This window comes from Hemiscyllium ocellatum, chromosome 18 (assembly GCF_020745735.1).
Source record: "Hemiscyllium ocellatum isolate sHemOce1 chromosome 18, sHemOce1.pat.X.cur, whole genome shotgun sequence".
Classification (NCBI taxonomy): domain Eukaryota; kingdom Metazoa; phylum Chordata; class Chondrichthyes; order Orectolobiformes; family Hemiscylliidae; genus Hemiscyllium; species Hemiscyllium ocellatum.
In genome coordinates this window covers 53620642-53640773 of record NC_083418.1, presented here as the reverse complement: position 1 = coordinate 53640773, position 20132 = coordinate 53620642, and the positions used below count along the sequence as shown (strand labels likewise).

Below are 20132 nucleotides of genomic sequence, written 5' to 3'. Positions count from 1 at the left end.
GCATCTGCAGTTTTTTTTGTCTTTAGTAAACTTGAAGATAGTAAAATGTCCCATGTTTCCAATTGTACAAAATGGGAGTATGCCACTCTACATATTTGTCTTTGTTATTAGTACCACTTTCCCTACTTACATTCTCTTTCTTTCCTGATTATATGGTGTCCTATTCACGAGAATGTTGGATGCATTGCTGTTTCCAACCTGGAGCAAATGGTGTTCCTTCCCGCCAATATTTTCCACAATAACCTATCCTCCTGAAGTTTATTTCTAAAGAGTTCAATGCCACCTTTCTGTTGTCTGCCAAGCAGCCAACCCAGACTGCTGCTGCTGCCCATGTGCGGGGGGGGGGGGGGGGAGGGGGGGAGAGGTAAGACCAAACTCTGACTCTTGAGGATATCCTGCAAGGCCACCTGTAACCTCCCACATTGAAAGTCAGCAGCCTTCCATCAGCCTTGCCACAACTCCTGGGGTAGCAGTTTGTTATGATGGGACAAAGCACCTGCAAGGTAGATGCTGAGGGAATGCAGAAACGGTGTCCATTCCATTTTACAAGTATTATTGGAGGTGTTGCTGGATTAGATTAGATTCTCTACAGTGTGGAAACAGGCCCTTCAGCCGAACAAGTCCACACTACCCCTCCGAAGAGTAACCTACCCAAATCCATTCCCCTACCCTATATTTACCCCTGACTAATGCACCTAACACCATGGGCAATTTAGCATGGCCAATTCCCATGACCTGCTCATCTTTGGCATGTGGGAGGAAACCAGAGCAAACCCACACAGACATGGGGAGAATATGCAAACTCCACACAGACAGGTGGGAATCGAACCCAGGTCCCTGGTGCTGTAAGGCAGCAGGGCTAACCACTGAGCCACCGTGCCACCCCAAAAAAAACCTGTTGGACTATAACCTGGTGTTGTATGATTTGAACGTTGTATACTTCAGTCTCACACCCAAATCTTGAAAATGACCAAGTGCTGGAACTGAGTGGAGCTTGGCAACAGCACTAAGTGCAAAGAGGCCCCAGTGAGATTTGAACTTGCAACCTCTGGTTTACAAGACCAATGCTGTAACTGCTGAGCTATCTATGAGGCCTGGTAGTTTTACACTGACCCTCCTTACATTCACCCTTGACTAATGCGCCTAACACTACGGGCAATTTAGCATCTTTGAAACTATGGGAGGAAGCCGGAGTACCTGGAGAAAACCTACACAGACGTGGGGAGAATAGGCAAACTCCACACAGACAGCTGCCCCAGGCAGGAATTGAACCTGGGTCCCTGGCCTGTGAGGTTGCTGTGGCAATAGTGTTATTATAGAAAGGTTCTTAGTCTGTGGGTTTAATTTCAGGTTTTGGCCGAGAACATACTCTGATGTTGCCAGCTGATGGTTTGAAATGTGGGGGTTTACAGAGTCACGCTGATAATTGGACATCATTTTAGGAAAGCCGAACGACAGAATTGTTACAGAAAAAAAGAAGGCCATTTGGCCCAATGTATCTGCACTGGCTCTCTAATCAATGACTGATTGTGGATAGCCCACAAAAATGATGGGGACTCTTGGTGTCTCCTCCAATGTTTCCTCCTCCCTGCTTTTCAAACCGACGTCCGAATGCCCGTTGGCAGGGGCTGTCTAATGATAGCAAGTTCATGGAGCTTGAAGAAAACTGTTAAGAGCTGGACTCCCACTCTAATGAGTATTAAAAGGCTTACTCTGAGTGGTCCAGGCTTCAGAGCCATTGCCTCAAGACACTGTTGCTTTATTCTACAACATGGAACACATGGTTCTCATTTGAAATCTCGCTACTCCAGCAAAACCAACGCGCCCATCTCTTTATTAAGGGGAAAGACAATAACGTCCCAAGCCAAGGTGTTTCTTTCCAGGTGAGTACAAAACTAGAGGGCATCAGTTTAAGGTGAGAGGGGAAAGATATAAAACGAACCTATGAAGTAATATTTTCACGCAGAGGTTCATGCATGTATGGAATGAGCTGCCAGAGGAAATGGTGGAGGCCAGTACAATTGCTCCATTTAAAAAGCACCTGAATGGTTCCACAAATGGCACCTGAATATAATAAGAGGGTTTTAGAGGCATAATGGCCAAATGCTGACAAATGGGACTAGATTAATTTAGGATACCTGGTCAGCTTGGGCAAGTTGAAACAAAGGGTCTGTTTCTATGCTGTACATCTCTATGACCCTATATCTCCTGAAGCAGAGATGAATGGCATATTGTGAAAAGTGTATTATGCCACCTGTCCCACCTATAAGGATCTGCTTGTTGAGAAATCAGGGACAGCAACCTTGATGGCCACTGGCACTGCCATCCTCTCCCATGTTTGTTATAAGAAGTGGTTTACTTTGTATCTGAAATGTAGGTCGTTCAGACTGCTCCTGGCTGAGATGGAGAAAATGTTTGTTCCCTGAAGACTAATAATGTGTTGATGTGGTATAATAAGAGATGTACCCAATCACGTGACCCTGACTTCAATAAACTAGAAGACACCAGTATAGAATGAACATGTGATGGGAGAGGTCTCAGACACTACATTAGACAGCTGTATTGGAAAACCTAGTCTGGACAGATGTAAATAAAGGAGAATGACATTACATAAGGAGTTGAAGAGCCTTAGTGATACAGAACAAGCAGCTTTGGGGGCAGTGCATGTACAGACTGCGACAGCACAAGATGTTGCAAAAACAGCATTGGCATAAAGCCAAAGATAGTCTGTGATGAGCCCTCTTGCTACTACCTCTGCATATAACTTGCCATCTCTACAGCTTTAGTCCTTGTCTCTGTTGTGTTGCAGCCCAAGTAGGAGTGCAGATACAGATCCATTGCTCAGCAGGCTTTCTGTCCACTGAGATGTTAACCCCTTCCCCAACCATCCTGTCTGGATGTGGCATATTCCCTTCAGAATCAGGTCTTCCAAAAACACGCCATGATACTTCCACAAACATGTTAAGAGCAAGAGTAAGGCAAAAACATCTTACCTGGGAATTACATGGCTGGTCCTTTACATAGCACCAGTGGAAGAGGTGCAGGTCTTTCCTATTGCTGAACATACGTTCACTTTGCTGTAAATAACAGAATCCGGAATTCTATTTGGCAGAATATGAACCAAAGCATCTCCATGACCCACTCAATTGAGGCATTCAGTACAGGTTATGGCAAAGGAAGCACTTTGGTTGCTATTGCTTCACTTCAGAAGTGCTAGTACTATGGAGCATAATTTTTCAGAATATTGTAAAATATTAAAACAAAGCAGTATTCACAAATTTTATTTTGTGAACAACACACTCTTTAGATTAAAGATGTGATCAAATTGTTCAGTTTGGATTTCACAATCTCTCAGACATTGAAATCGTGATCCTAGTCCCCCGGGTCCTTCAAAAGTACTTGAAATCCTATACTCTTCTGATTGTGGTCCTTAAGCGATCTAAATGTGAAGAAAATTCAATGAGCAGGACTGTGGTGAGAGGCCCACGGGAATCTGCACTGTTTATCAGAAGTCCAGAGAAAGGCAGAATAATTGCACACAGCAGCACACGAGAGAATGTCCCTGTAGCAATCCCATGTACCTTTGTTGTTTCAGTTCTATTGAAAAGATTCAAGGAGAGCCTGAAGGAAAACATTAAAAGGGTCTCATGATGAATAATTGCAGCCATTCTGTCTTGCTGGTTCGTGGGATCATGTTTGACTTTGCTATTTGTTACCAAGAGGATGTTGCCCTTTTTCCAGTGAACGTGATTTCAACCCCAATCTCTTTTGAATCACTAGGAAAGGACCCACACTTTAATAGAGTCTCTCACAACCACAGGATGTCCCAAAAGCTGTTGAAACATTTTCTTTAATGTAGTCATTATTATGGTGTAGTCCACTGTGACAGCCAATTTGCACACAGAAAACTCCCACACATACCAATCATGTTTGAATAACATTGATCAAACGATAAATATTTGGCCAGAGCAAGACCATAAGAAATACGCACAGATGGAGGCCATTCAGCCCAAAAGTTTTTTCTGCTATTTAATTAGACCATGGCTGATCTAAATCTTCAATTCCACTTTCTTGTTTTTTCATCAAAACTCCTGATGCTCTTATTAAAGAAGAATCTATCTATCTCAGCCTTGATATTATACTTATCAAAACAACCTGCACAGCTATCTGCTGTGAGGATTTCCACAGACTCACTACCCTCTAGAATAAGAAATTCCTCCCCATCTCAGTTCTAACTGGGTGACCCCTTTACTCATGCCCTCTGGTCCTAGATTCTCCTACAAGGGCAACCAAGCTCTCCACATCTACCCTGTCATCTGAGGGACCACAATTCACCAGTATTCTAACTAGTGTCTTGTACAGTTTCAGGAAGACTTTCCTATTTTTATATTCCATTCCTTTAAACTAAAGGCCAACAGTACACTTGCCTTCCCTCTGACCTGCTGAATTTGTATGCTTGTTTTGTATAAATAATGCTTAAGGATTGTGCTGTTGGACTATAACCTGGTGTTGTGTGATTTTTAACTATTTTTGTGTCATCCCAAACTTGGCTACAGTACATTCACTTTCCTCATTCAAGTCATTAATATGTGTTGTAATTATTGTAGCCCCAGCACTGATACTTCTGGCACTCCCCTAGTTAAAGTTTGTCATCCTGACAATACACCTTTTGTCCCAAATCTCTGCCTTCTATTAATTAACCAATCTTCTATCTTTGCTAATGAACTATCTCAGAAATTATGGGCCGTTCCCTTATTAACTAGCTTAACGCATGATACCTTATCAAATGCCTTCTGGGAATCCAAATATATTGCACTCACTACTTATCCTTTGTTTACTCTGACATTTATCTTTTCAGTGGACTCTAAAAGTTTATCAGACATTTTTTTTCCCTGCATGAATGTATGGTGACTCTGCATGATGATGGATATTATGTATATTACTTCTAAATGCTTTGATGCCACAGAGTCATACAGCATGGAAATAGACCTTTTGGTCCAACTTGTCCCTGCTCATCAGGCATTCCAATCTGACCTAGTCCCATTTGCCAGCATTTGGCTCATATCCCTATAAACCCTTCCTATTCACATATCCATCAGATACCTTTAAATGTTGTAATTATACCAGACTCCACCACTTTCTCTGGCAGCTCGTTCCATACATGCATGAAAACGTTACTCCTTGGGTCCTTTTTAAATCTTTCACCTTAAACCTACACCCTCTAGTTTTGGATTTCCCCACCCTGAGAGAGAGAAAAAAAAATCCTTGGCTATTCCCCCTATCCATGCCCCAATGATTTTATAAACTTCTATAAAGTCACACCTCAGTCTGTGATGCTCCAGGGAAAAATGGCCCAGCCTATTCAGCCTCTCCTTATAACTCAAACCCTCCAGTCCCAGCCAACATACTTGTAAATCTTTTCTGAGCGTTATCAAACTTAAGAACATCTTTCCTACAGAAGAGTGACCGGAACTGCTATGCAGAATGCTAAACGTGGCATCACCAATGTCCTGTACAGTCACAGTATGACATCTCAACTTGTGTACTCAAATGTTCTGATCAATGAAGGCAAGTGTTCTTCTTCACCTTCTTCACCAACCTATCTACCTGCAACTCCACTTTCAAGGAATTATGTACCTGCATCTCTAGGACTCTTTGTTTGGCAACACTCCCCAGGGCTCTACCATTAACTATATAAGGCCTACTCTGGTTTGTCTTAACAAAAGGAGAAAGTCTTAACAAAATTCAACATCACACATTTTTCTAAATTAAACTCCATCTGCCACTCCTCGGCCCATTGACCCAAGTAATCAAGGTCCCATTGTACTCTGAGTTAATCTTCTTCACTGTCCACCAGATCCTTTATGATAGATTCTAACATTTTCCCAAAAATGAATCTTAAGCTAACTGACCAATAATTAATTGGGTTTATTTGTCTCCTTCCCTGTTTGAATAAAGATATTACACTGGCAATTCCCTGGTACTTTTTCTGAGTCTAAGAATTCTTGGATGATTACTCCCAGTGCATCCACTGTCTCTATACCTACTTCTTTTAATATCCTAAGATGCATTCAGATAGGTACAGGTCTTTAGCCTCATTAGTTTCCCCAGCATTTTTACTCTGTTGATAGTTATTGTATTTATTTCCTCTCCCCTTTATGTCCTTTGATTATTCATTATTTTTGGAGCGTTACTTGTGTAAAAAGTGAGGTCTGCAGATGCTGGAGATCAGAGCTGAAAATGTGTTGCTGGTTAAAGCACAGCAGGTTAGGCAACATCCAAGGAACAGGAAATTCGACGTTTCGGGCCAGAGCCCTTCCGAAACGTCGAATTTCCTATTCCTTGGATGCTGCCTAACCTGCTGTGCTTTAACCAGCAGGACCGTTATTAGTGTCTTCTACAGTGAAGACTGATGCAAAATATTTCCTCCTTTGCCATTTCCTGGTTCCCATTATTATTTCCTCAGACTCTCACTCTACAGGGTCTATGTTCATATTGGCCACTATTTCCTTTTTTGCATATCAGTCTTGATGGTAATTGTAAATTTATTCAGAGTTTTCTTTATTATTATTCCTCTTTATTATTATTCAGTCATCCTTTGTTGGTCTTTAAAACTGTCCCAATCCTCTGACTTAGTACTGACATTTGCCGCATTGTGTGTTTTTTCCTTCAATCTGATGCTATGCTTAACTGCTCTGGTTAGCCAGAGTTGACTTATCTCCTTCCTAGAATTCTTCTTTCCAACTGGGATAGGCATTCATTTTAAAACATGAACTAGTTTCTTAAACGTATTCCTGATGGCGAGTAAAATTCTCCTTTAAAATCGTTCCATGAGATATTTTGCATCTTTCTTAGTGAGAAATCTCGCCCCAATGGTGTCGCGAAACAGCTCTCGCTCAGCCTAACAATTATATGCGATTGAGAAGAATCTGTTTGAAAGGTAGATACTTTTAATTGTAAGTGTAGTTCAGCCAAGTAAATAACTTTAAATATTCATTACACATAATTTTTATTAATTCTTTCAAGGAACTTAAAAGTAAGTATTTGGTGAGATTACATCTCCTGTGTTTGAAGTGTTGTTGCTGAATAGAGTTGGCTATGAGCCATTTACTCCAAGGCAAGTTAGTAACACAAGTTTATTCAAACAGTATTCATTCTGTATACTAGCCAGTTTCATAATGCGTTCAATGAAAAATGAGAAAAGCGCCCTTTTAAAAAACATTGTTGTTAATACATTGGGAGACTATCATGTTTCATCATTGTAATTGTGTTTTCTGTAATCGGGGGCATAACTTATGTTATTGGTTAGTGAGAACATGATGCGATATCAACCTTCTGAACCTATAATGTTTCAAATTAGCTGGAAGCTGTTTAGTTTTACTGAATCTACCCATTTATGGAGTAGTGTGGGAAAGACTGATTTATTCCAACTTGAAATGGACTTTTTCCAAAAGTCTATTTTTACCAAAGATTGGCTATGGTTCAGTGGAGAGCACTGTCACCCCTCAGTCACAGGCTTGTAAGTTCAAGACCCATTCCATAGACCTCATCATGAAATCAGGCTAACAGTGCTGATGTAGTTCAGAGCAGACTCAGTTCCTCGATGTTGGGGATGTGGGCCTGAGAGACATACTGATATTGATCTACCTATCCTACCAATGGATTTGCAGGATTTTGTGAAGACATTGTTGGTAGTATTCTTGACTGATTTCATGTGCATTTTCCATGTCTCTGGCTCGTATAGGGCAGGGGGTAATATGCCACCCTGTAGACTATGAGCTTAGTGATAGGCTTGTGGTGTTTGTCATTAAATACTCTGCTCTACAGACAGCCAAAGACAATACTGACAACTAGAGGTGATGTTGAGTTTCGTTGTCTATGTCTGCCTTCATTCAGAGGAGGGTCCAAAGGTATGAGATTTGATCCACATTGTCCAAAATGGCTTGCTCTAAATCTTTATTGTTGAGGGATAATTGCAAGACGAGAAAATATGGTAGAGGAATTTTGTTTTCTGAATGTTTAGCCTAAGGGCCATTTTACCATATGTCTCCATGAACGTGTGGACAACAGTTTGGAGTTTGGCCTCTGAGTGTATGCAAGTGGAACATCGCTGGTTCTGGATTGGATTAGTGCTGAATATATTGTTGAATTGCTGTCTGTGAGATATATAGACACTCGTGTGCTGTTATGGAAAGAGATTTTTAAAATTTTGACCCAATGACAGTGAAGGAACAGCAAAATAGATCTATGGTGTTTGGCTTAAAGAACTTGTGAGTTCGGTGCTTTCATGCATTTGCTGTTCTTGTCCTTTTAGGTGGTAGAGAGTTGTGGGTTTTGAAGATGTTGTTAGAAAAGTTTTCAATAGTTTTCTGAAGTAGTTGTGACCATCATTCAACATAGGTAAAACTAGTGTCAGTGGGAGTTGGAGAAAACTCTCCTCAGGTTGAAACCATACCTGATACAAAGGAAGATGATAATGGTCGTTGGTAGTCAGTCATCTCAGCCTCACGATATGTCATTCTCAGCCTCACGATATGTCATCAGGCATTCCTCAGGAACTAAGCCCAACCATCTTCAGCTGCTTCATTAATGATCATCCTTCTATCATAAGGTCAGAAGTGGGAATGTTTGCTGATGATTGCACAATATTCAGCACCATTCAAGACCATTCAGAAACTGAAGCACTCATGACAAAATATAAAAAGACCTGGACACCATCCAGGCATGGGCTGACAAGTGAGTAGTAATATTTATGCGACACAAGTGCCAAGCAATGACCATCTCCAAGAAGAGGGAATATAACCATCAGCTCTTGATATTCACTTGTTTTATCAATGCTGAATCCCCATTACTGATATCCTGGGATTACCAGTGACCAGAACTGACCTGGACTAGCCATGTAACTACTTTGGCTACAGCAGCAGTCCAGAGCTTTGTGAGTACGAGTCAATAACATAACCACTACACTACAAAGCCAAATTGGTACCATAAAGGGGTGCAGAGACTAGTAAGATAGATCTGTTTAAGGATAAACTAGGTTAGTAAACAAGAATAAAATAATAGGAACCTTGGCTGATAGGGTTAAGTATGGAAAATAAGCACTGGTGAAAACTAGTTGATCCAAATAGCTTATTTGAATCCTGTGAAGCTTATGTAAATCTATACATAATGAAATGTTTCAAATTATTCCCATTCAACAAGAGAAATGTGAATAAGGTGAACATTCTCTTTCATCTAATCTGCCGTCTCATTCCTATCTTCCTGTTAAATTGGACCTAAATGATCCCACAGCAAGTTTCCAAAGACGAGCATGGAAATTCCCTTGATGCCCAGACCAACATTTATTCTTAATCAATTCAGTCCACACCGTGGCACTTAACACATTGAATTCTATTTTTAAAATCTGTAAATAAAATACTGTTGTAGTGAAAATTACTATGAAGCTGTCAGATTGTCATTTTTAAAAACAAACTGTCAACTTATATCCTTTCGGGCTGGATAGTCTGGCTACAGTTACATACCAACCTAGTTAATTCATAACTGCCCTCTAATGTGGTCTAGCAAGATCCTGTGTACCTTTGTTACATAAACCGCAGCAATTCCAGAAGGCCCACCAACCCTTCTGAAGGAAACTCAAATGTCAAAAATGGCAGCCTTGCCATCAATGTCCAAACCCTGATTTAAGAATGTGGAAAAAAATTGGCACCAATGTTATACAATTTTGGAATGAGCTTGTTGCAAGTTCTTTTTGGGTAGGATTTGCAATAATATCTTCGTAAATCATGTTTTTTTTTGATTCCTTGCAATTCTTTAAAGAACAAAGACTGAGCTGTCAAATCTCCTTATTGAAACTCTGTTTTGAGAAAAAAGCATTTGGAGAATTTGAACTTAAAGTTCTTTCTATTCAAAAATATCTGGAGGAGCTCCTGGTTGTCTCAATACCTCCTCACTGCTGTTTTGAAACAAGACTTACTTACAAAGCAACATGCTTCCTATATTATGTCTAATTCATAGGTAGCAGCACAAACTTCACAATATTTCTTCTAAGGACAGGTAGTTTAATATATGTTTGCTGCCACTCATTCATGTGAAGAACAGATGCACAATACGAGAAGTTCAGTTTTATTATCATAATTCAGTGCAAAGATTCTGTTGTGGTTTTGTCTGCACCACTACATTTCTGTGCATATATCTGCACGTCCACAGTCGATCGATATGGAGATAACAAAGAACAAAGGACCACTATGCAAAATTGGTCATGTGAAGCTTAATACATTTTTTTATTTAAATGAAAGTTCACAATGTTAAAGAAATAAACATGTTCTTCCTTATATAAAATAAAACGCTGACTCTGCAATCCTTAATGTTAACCTTTGCTCCAGCACTTTTTAAAGTAATAGAAAGATTGGCAGAGTTTTTGCCCAAGCTACTTTTATAGAAAGAGAAGATTGCTCTTGCCTGAAATTACCCAGTATATCCATAAGATATATCATTTTTGGCTTAACTATCAACTATTGTCATTAACTGTACAGAAAACCTCTTTGTTAGCTATTATAGCCATGCAAGAATGACCACTTCAATATGAAACATTTATAGGACTTTAGTCACATCTTCATTTATATCTGCTTTGCTAGGGTTATAGCATTTGATCCTCCCATGAAGCCATGTTGACAAGAGCTGATAATACAATCAGGACATTAAATTGTACATCTTGTGTATTCTTTAATCCTTATTTTAAATGATTTTTGTGGATTCCCTCCAGTGTGGAAACAGGCCCTTCAGCTCAACAATCCCTCTGAAGAATAACCCACCCAGACCCATTTCCCTTTGACTAATGCACCTAACACTACGGGCAATTTAGCATGGCCAATTCACCTGACCTGCACATCTTTGAACTGTGGGAGGAAACCCACGCAGACACAGGGAGGATGTGCAAAGTCCACACAGATAGTCACCCAAGGCTGGAATCGAACCAGGGACCCTGGTACTGTGAGGTAGCAGTGCTAACCACTGAGCCACAGTCCTACCCAATTTTTGGGCTTTCCATTCCCATGTATTTTTCCTTGGAAAGAAATTAATGAAGGTTTTTAAATAAAGACAAAAATTTGCAATCACCTAGAACCTTTTCACAAGCTCAGGATGTCCGCTAAGAAATGTTTGAAGTGGTTTCCTCCACCAGAGCCTTCAGTTATCTTCCCCATTTTTGGAACTCCCTGAAACCCTCTGCTTTCCTCTTTATCTTCCCCTTCCTTTCCAAAAGGGCCTCCTCTTGTTTATATGATAGACAATGTACATTTATCTACCTGACATTTTAAAAAGGTTTGACGACAGTTTAATTTAAGACAAAACAGGAAACATAAGTCATTATGTTATAGGAAACACAACCAATTTGCAAGCTCCTGCACAGCAATTGACGAACGTCCAGGTAATCCACTTATCTGTGATTTTTGTTGGGTGGTAGGTATTGGTCCGCACCAACAGAAATAAATAAACCTGCTCTCCTTTGAAACAGTTGCATAAGACCCTTCACATCCACCTGGGAGTAAGATGAAGCTTGGTTTGATGTCTCCTCAAAAAAGAACATAGGAACAAAAGGAGACACAGTTCTGCCATTCAGTGAGGTCTTGGCTGATCTGTAACCTAACTCCATAGCCCTAAAAAAGCCTAAGCTCAGAAGAACCTGTCGCATGCAATGGCATTACCATCATTGAGTTCTTCACTGTAAATGTCCTGGGATTACCATTGACTAGAAGTAAAATTGGACCAGCTAGTTTAAATCCTGTGGCTACAAGAAGAGCAGTTAGTAACTCAAATCCTGCCTCCTTACATACTGTCCATCATCTACAAGGCACATGTCAAGAATGTGATGGAATATGCTCCGCTTCCCTGGATAAGTGCAGCTGCAACAACAATCAAAAAGCTTGACACCATGGGGGATACAGCAGTCCACTTATAGAATCATGGAGTCCCATAGCACGAAGACAGGTCCTTACTTTAATGATATCACATCTACTACCATCAATATTCACTCCCTCACCACTGATGCACAGCAAACTCTACCACCTAGAAGGATAAGGCAGCAGATGCATAGGAACATCACCAGCTGCTAGTTTCTCTCTAAACCATATACCGTCCTGACCTTAAATGATATCACTATTCCTTCACTGTTGCTGAGTCAAAATGCTGGAATGTGCTAAAACCACTGAGTGAGCCCACACTCAAGGTCTGCAACAATTCAAGAACGTGGCTCAAATTTAACTTCTCCAGGCCATGTGCAGATGGGCAATAAACACTAAATTAGCCAGAAATGCTCAGTTCTTCCCAAACAAATAAATAAGAGAAAAACTAATTTAAAATCAGTTAAAAATCACACAACACCAGGTTATAGTCCAATAGGTTTAATTGGAAGCACACTAGCTTTTGGAGCAACGCTCCTTCATCAGATGATTGTGGAAGGCTCGATCGTAACACAGAATTTATAGCAAAAATTTGCAGTGTGATGTAACTGAAATTATACATTGAAAAATTGGTTGTCTGTTAAGCCTTTCATCTGTTAGAATATAGTGATAGTTTCACTTCTTTCATGTGTAAATCACAAAACCCTTCTTTTTAAAGTTGCATTCACGGGTTAGCTGCTAACAATGGTGATAGCTAGACAATATGTTGAAATCATAATTTGAAATCAAGAGGTAATCTAGGGGTATCAGCTGCCATTTGTAGAATTAAGTTCCAAACTTCTGTCACTTTTTGTCTGGAATGCTTCCCTAAACTGATTTCTCAAAGGTCTGAATTTAATTTTTAGGCCATGCGTATGTACCAAGAGACAACTGCACTCTCAAAGGGGTCACCTTTCAGATGAGGCATTAAACCAAAGCCTGATCTGTAGGCCTGCTGAACATAATGGCTCCCGTGGCAGAATTTCTAGGAAGAGCAAGACATAGTTCTTATCATTCAATCAACACAGCAATTATCTGATCATTATCACATTGCTGTTTGTGGGAATTTGCTGACCAAATGAATGCTGCATTTCCTACAATGGTCACTAAACTTCAAATATTACTCCAGGCAATCCCCAGGTTGTGAACAGGTTTCATTCTGCAGTCTATTTTCTAGTCTATTTGTTCACAAGTTGAAAAACAATGCAGGACAGTGTAAAGCAGCTGTTTGTAAGTACACGAAATGTTCAAATGTTGAAACTTTAAAACCACATCCCCCTATCGGGTTGTGTTCATAAGTATGAACTTTTGTAAACTGGGGACCTTGTGTAGTTAGCACATTGAGATGCCCAATGGGAGCTATGAAAAACACAATATAAATGCAAGGCTTTCTCTCTTTTCCTCCACTAGCAGACTTGTAAATGTGGTTTTGTAACCCATCATCCAAGTTGTTAGTGAATATGGTGAATAGTTGAAGCCTCAATAGAGATCCTTGTGCAGCACAACTAGTCACATCAGCTGCCACCTCTGACTTTGTGACACTCATCCAGCTCTGGGGTGTCAGACGAAACTTAGTGCTGAAATCTTTGGAATGGGACTTGAACCCCTAATCACTGAAACATTACTATGTTTATATCAAGCTCTGTTCTGTGATATATCCACAGGCAAGCTCTCCATTCAGGCAGCCACTGTGGAAAATACGACAAAGCTAAATGGGAAAAAAGCACTTGACACAAAGGGAGCAGAAGGGAAGAGGACTACAAGGTCAAGTTCATCGATAGGAAGAGGTACGTCTCCACTCTCAGCATTGAATTACAACTTCAGTTTTTTTTATTTACAAGGTAAAGTAAGGATCAGTAACAGCAAGTATTTTAATATTTTAAGCACAAACAATGTGTAACCTGGATCGCAATTCACAAAAAGACAGGCTGAGAGGGCTAGTAACCAGAGTACACAGTTTCAGTTATCAGCAAAACAGTCACAAGAAAATTTATGAAGTGAGTTGCAGTAATCTGGGTTACACCACCTGGAAGGGTAGGTCGGAACGGATCCAATAATAACTTGTCTTTACATGGGCCTGCAGGCCACTTCCAAGGAACTTGATCAGAGACGGTGAGCTATATGAGGAGACATTGAGACAGGTGATGCATGTCTGAGACAGAACTGTGGATTTTAAGAAGTATTGTATCACATTGGAAGACTGAGAAGTTTTAAGATTCAGGGAGGGAATTCCAGAGTTTAAGGCCTATGCGGCTGAATGCAAAGCCACAGTAGTAAAGCAATGAAAATCGGAGATGTGTGTAAGACCACTGAGGGGGAACACAGACTTATAGCCCTTGAGCTGGTAGTAATTGTAAAGAGAGAATTAGATAAAGGCTTGAAAAGGAAAACATTTTTTGACCAATGGAAGAAATAAAAGAGGAAAATGAAAGAATTGAATAGCTCTTTCAAAGAGCTAGTACACATGTGATGGACCAAATAGCCTCTTCTAATGCTGTATCATTCTAAGGAGGCAGGTGATTTGCAACATTCTCCAAAACATGAATGATGGAACATAATCTACCCCTCTGTCTACCCTCAATGAAATTCCAGCTCTGGAATTTCCTACAACCTCGCATCATCGGTATTGGAGTGCTCAACGCGATGAAATAATGATGGTTTAACTCAACAAACACTTTTGTAATGGCAGAAAATAGCACAACCTGATATCACCCTCATCTAGATATGTCATTAGGGTTTGCTATCCTCTAGGATTGCCCTGAAGTCTTCAAGAATAAAAAATTATTCTCCTAGGTCCTGAAGTTCACAACATGCCGGAGAAACATCATAATGAACAGTAAATCTGACTGGTCTTGTTACCTGCTGCTCTTCAGTTTCATACAATCTAAACAATCTGAATTTTGACATAATTGATACATCCATGCATTACACTTAGCACTTCTCAATCGTTTGAGAACGATGTTGTTACTACAAATTATGGCATCCCTGTAAAGCCAAGCTACTCCATTTTACAAAGAGCAACTCAGTGTAGCTCAGCCTAATGATGGAGCCCTCAAAGAATGCATCCATCTACAGGTGTCAACCCTGCATTGCCCAATGAGCTACTACAAAGTGAATTAATGTGGAGAATGTGGGAGATGGGATTAATTTTCTCATTCCGCTGAAACAGAATTAAGTGTCAGTTCAAAGCAGGATACAGTCCAGCTCTGTCAATTCTGATGAGGAATTGAGATTACAAGGACAGTTGAAGGTTTATTTGCTGTGGTCATTAGGTGTTGCGCTGGCCTTTGCTGAGTTTTTTTTAAATCAGTGCATGTATCTTGTGCTGCAGTTACTTGACAACTAGGTAGAATTCTGCCCCTGTTAGTCTAAGTCACAACAGTATATTTTATTCGTTCACTCATCCATTGACAGATTTTCTCTTCAGTTATATCCTGTAACCTGTTCAAAGTGTGAACTTGTACAAAGTCTGACTCAATTGACACAAGATTAGCGATGGCTCTTGTGTTGTTTTGTCTGAAGTTAATCTTGTTGAGTATCTGTGGTGGTTTGTCTTAGACAACTTTCTTTTCTTGTTACGCATCTCCATGACCTGTTTTTATTTTATTTTTAATATCCTTTCTTAGCATGCGGGCAACATTTGGAGTTGCTCATCCATAGTTGCCCTGAGAAGATGGTGGTAGGGCACCTCTCCCTGGAATAGCCATTGTTTATACAGCTGAGTGACTTTCTGGATGACTTCAGAGGACATTTAGGGGCTCCAGTCCACTGATCGAACTGTGATAAAGGAAGACCTTATACAAATGGGGTTAGATATGCAACTCCAGAACTTCCTGGCCACTGCACCCACCACACTGTCCTGTTGGAGGCAGGAGGTGCCTCAATGTACTGATGAAAATTAATGTGGCCTCCAGCTGTGAATCAATCTCCATGCCCCATATAGCATTACACAGCACAAAAGAAAGGCATTCAGCCCATCTTGTTCCATGTTGACTCTCTGAAAGAGCAAGCCAATTAGTCCCACTCCTCTGCTGCTTTCTCACGAAACCCCTGCAGATCTTTTCACATACAGCATTTATCTAATTCCTTGTTGAATCCAGAGGTGTGTGATAACATCTCTGAACAGGTTGATTCAAAAGCGACAACAAATTCCTTAATGAATTTATTTCTGCCATGCGTTCACTTGCTACAAAAAAAAATTCTTAATTTTGCCTCTGGTTCTTTTCCCTTAAATGTATGTCCTTTGGTTACTGAACCTGCTGCCAATGAAAGCATTTTCTCTCTATCAAAACCTTCTATGATTAATGATAATTGCAAAATCAGCTCTCTACATCAATCCTGTTTTGAGAGAAGAGTTGAAGTATTCAGTGATTGGACTAGTTTCAACTCTGTACTGGCCCACAGCCAGCAATGATTGGGATAAAAGTTTTCTTTACTCGAGTTGTGAGTGCTAAGGCAGCATCCAGATCTAATATTGCAGCAAAACCTTTTCTCATCACTGGGAAGGACAAAGGTAAAGTCGTCCAGTTCCACTGGACTATAGGGTTCTCTCTCATTTGAGAAAGACGATCAGTGGTGGTTTAACCTGAGGGCCACCATGCCTCAGGCAAGCGGACAGGTTGAGAAGGAAAGGCCTTCATGATTACCCCAGCTGGTGCAGGAATTGAACCCATGCTATTGGCATCGCAAATCAGCCAACTGACCTGACCAACACCCATCTATGGTTGGTTTAAGTTGGTGTGGCTATGTTTTATCATTACCTCAAAACCGTTGGCTGATGCAAAAGAAAACAAAAATGTCTGAAACACACAGTAAGATTCGTCCATTGCCCTACATACTCCCACAAGTCTTGCTTTCATATGGGCTACTGCAGGGTCTCAACACAGACATTAATCTGAGATATCCTGCATGGACATGACATTAGACATCATGGTGGCACACTTCCATTGGGAGCCAAGACTCAAGACACTCAAACAGATATGGTGAGCAGATCTGAAGATGTACAGGTTAGGAGGATTGGCCATGCTAATATGCCCATTGTGCCCAGGGATGTATAGGATAAGTGAATTAGCCATGGAAAATGCCAAGTTACAGGTATAGGATAGGAAGCTGGGTCTGGGTGGGATGCTGTCCAGAGGGTCAGTGTGGACTCGAGGTGCCTAATGGCTTGCCTCCGCACTGTACAGATTCCATGATTCTATAACAATCAATTTTATATGAACATAATACTCTATGCAATGCAATGTCACGGGCAGTTGCACCTGCGATAACAGATTTGTGAGGGCAAAGTCATGAAACTTCCCCTTTCCTTTTATTTTCTCCCAATGTGCTGCAGGCCTAACCTGGCAGTTATGTCTGTCAGGTCTCAGCCAGCTCAGTCAGAATGGGTGCTACTGAGCCACTGTTTCTAATGGAAACCAAAGTGCTACTCTCAGAGCTTCTTCCCAGTCATGTATATACAAATGCATGGGAACTTCACCAACAACTGCAACCTCCCATCAAGTCACACACCATCCATACGCTGAACTATATTCCTTCACCAAGTTGAAATGAAACATGAAGGAACATATTGTTAATATGCAAAACGCACCAAGGTGATTCATAGGAGTAGTTATCAGCCAGTTATTGACACAAAGCCACATTAGAAGGTATTAAGGAAGGTTTATCGCATTTATCTTATACAATTAAGCATGGGCAACAAGTGCTGGTGCTTCCAGTCACAACAACAACCCCAAACAAGTTAATTCAGAAAATAACCAAAGCCTTGATCGAATTTTTATTCTGTCCCATAGCAGCTTTAAAAAAATTTGTTCATGGGATATGGGCATCGCTGGCTAAGTCAGCATTTATTGCCCAACCCTAATTACCCTGGAGAAAGTGACAATGAGCTGCCTTCCTGAACCGCTGCAGCCTTTAGGATGAAGGGACTATTAGGAAGGGAGTTCAAGGATTTTACCCCAACGACAGTGAAAGAATGAAGTTACTATCCCAAGACAGGGATGGTGAGTGGCGTGGTGGGGAATGTGATGGTGATGGTGTTTTTGTGGCTGCTCTTTATGTTTCTTCTAGGTTTGTTTTGCTAATCAAGCCAGTGCCAAATTGCACTTTGTTTTACTTGCACAAAAAAAAACACAATATGGTGCCAAAGAATTGGGCAGCATGGTTAGAGGCCATTCAACCCACATTTCTGCACCAGCTAATTTGAAGGACTGTCTGTTTCCCTGCTATATTTCCTTCTTCAAGTATTTGAAATCTAAAACCCATCAATGCACTTTAAATTGGGACCAGCGTCCTTTGGAAGTTAAGCACTCTGAACTGAGTTCCTGACTTTGAGGATAGAGCTGTACTAACTGGAAGGAGGAGTTAACTGCAAAATTAACCCTGAGACAATAACAGGTTCCTTCAGGAAAAACTTTCAACCTTGGGGTGTTTAACGCTGCCACAATGTCATCAAGAAATGTTCCATTTGGATCCAAGTCTTCACCACAATGAGTGTTTCAGGCAGGAATTCTATGTCTGGATGCGAATTATGCTTGGTATGCCTTCATCTCAACTCTCCTGTGGTAACATAACTTAGGAATGATATGAAAAGAAAAGATTCCTCAATTACATGGGATTAAGAGTAATTGGTATTCTGCCCTGTTTCATTTTATTTATAAATGCATACTGACATTATCATTTACTGAGCCAAGTTCTGCTTCATATATGATGTGCTTATAAAGTTGCATCTCAGAGTTTGCAATTTGTAATTTCCTTATTGTTCCAGAAATATTTTTGCTCTTGTCCATTCTCAAATGTGGGGATTCTTGGTCCATTGGTTGTTTATCCTTGATTGCCCCTTGAAAGCCAATCAGAAAATTGGAACACGTCTATTAAGAATTACCTTTAACTATCACTATTACAGGGTGAACAATCATAGTCTCTCCAGTATCTCCATATACTTGTGAAGTCCTTCATCCCTGGTATTAATCTAACACATCTCCTCTGCAACCTCTCTGAAGCCTTGACACACTTCCTTATCAGTGATATCCAACACTGAGCGGACTGCTCCATCAGGGGCCTAACCAGTGATCGATAAAAAGATAGCTTTACTTCCTTGTATTTGCACTTTTTATTAAGACCAATGTTCCATCTTTTATAACAGCCCTGTCAATCTGACATGTTAGCTTCAAAGATTTTTCTATGTGTTTCTCTGTTTTTGTTTGGAATTATTCCATTGTTTATATTGCCTCTCCTCACTCTTTACACAAAAATGCACATGGTGACAAAATCCAGAGATCCACTCTTGAGGAGTCTGGATAAGTACATGAGGGCAAAAAGTATTGAAGGGAGGATGAATTGAAGAGATTTGGTGAGAGCCTTATGTTCAGCACTGATCTGAGCATTTCTATGAATGAGCTGCGCCTATGCTGCAAATGTTAATGCAATTTTTATCACAATTGTTAAATGTGTTTCTTTTTTTTTGGTTCCATAAGGAGCAGGACAACAAGAGACATTGAAGGACACGCTTACCAAGATGCTGAAAATAGCCCGCTGTTACCTGCAAGATTTGCGTCACTTGTCTGAAGGACACAGGGAAACCCCTTCACAGGAAAAAACATTGTTTATCCCTGGTCATTCAAAGCGTCGGTCAACTACTCTCAACAACAAAGGGCAGGCGAGGAGGGGGGTTGGTGGGAGGGGGAGGATTGAGAAAACTTCCCGATAAGACCGGGTTAAACTTGCCATCGCCAGGGAACCAATATTGGGGCAATTATTTCCTCGTCAGTTTAGCAAAGAAAACTATTTGAAAGGGGAGTGGATATTTTGACTCTGTAATTAGGTGTCCACTACTACTGACTCCATGTTATTTGTTCATTAAACGTGCCGAGTTAATTAACTTTGTCTCGTAAATATATTTTTTAAAAAGCAGTGCCAGTCCTCATAGTTTGTCACTAATGCACTTGTGTCTAATGAAATGCACTCTCAAGCTTTATATTAAAAAAAGTTTAAAATTAGTTGCTGCTGTTTTATGTTTTTTTAATTTACTCAAGGGATGGGGGTGTCCCTGGCTAGGCCAGCATATATCGCCCCATCCCTAATTGCCCAGAGGGCTGTTAAGAGTCAACCACATTGCTGTGGTTCTGGAGTCACATGTAGGCCAGCCCAGGTATGGATGGCAGATTTCCTTCCCTAAAGCACATTAGTAAACCAGAA

The 20132-nt window shown here is 40.5% G+C and overlaps 1 protein-coding gene across 1 annotated transcript in view; it reads left to right on the top strand.

The window, feature by feature from the left end:
- si:ch211-266k8.4 (rab GTPase-activating protein 1-like) overlaps positions 1 to 19644 on the top strand; it is a 113902-nt gene extending 94258 nt beyond the window's left edge. Inside the window, exons 12-13 of the mRNA XM_060838652.1 lie at positions 13601 to 13723; positions 19412 to 19644. Coding sequence (XP_060694635.1) covers positions 13601 to 13723; positions 19412 to 19644 — 356 coding nt within the window. The remainder of the gene's footprint in view (positions 1 to 13600; positions 13724 to 19411) is intronic.
- The last annotated feature ends 488 nt before the right edge of the window (positions 19645 to 20132 follow it).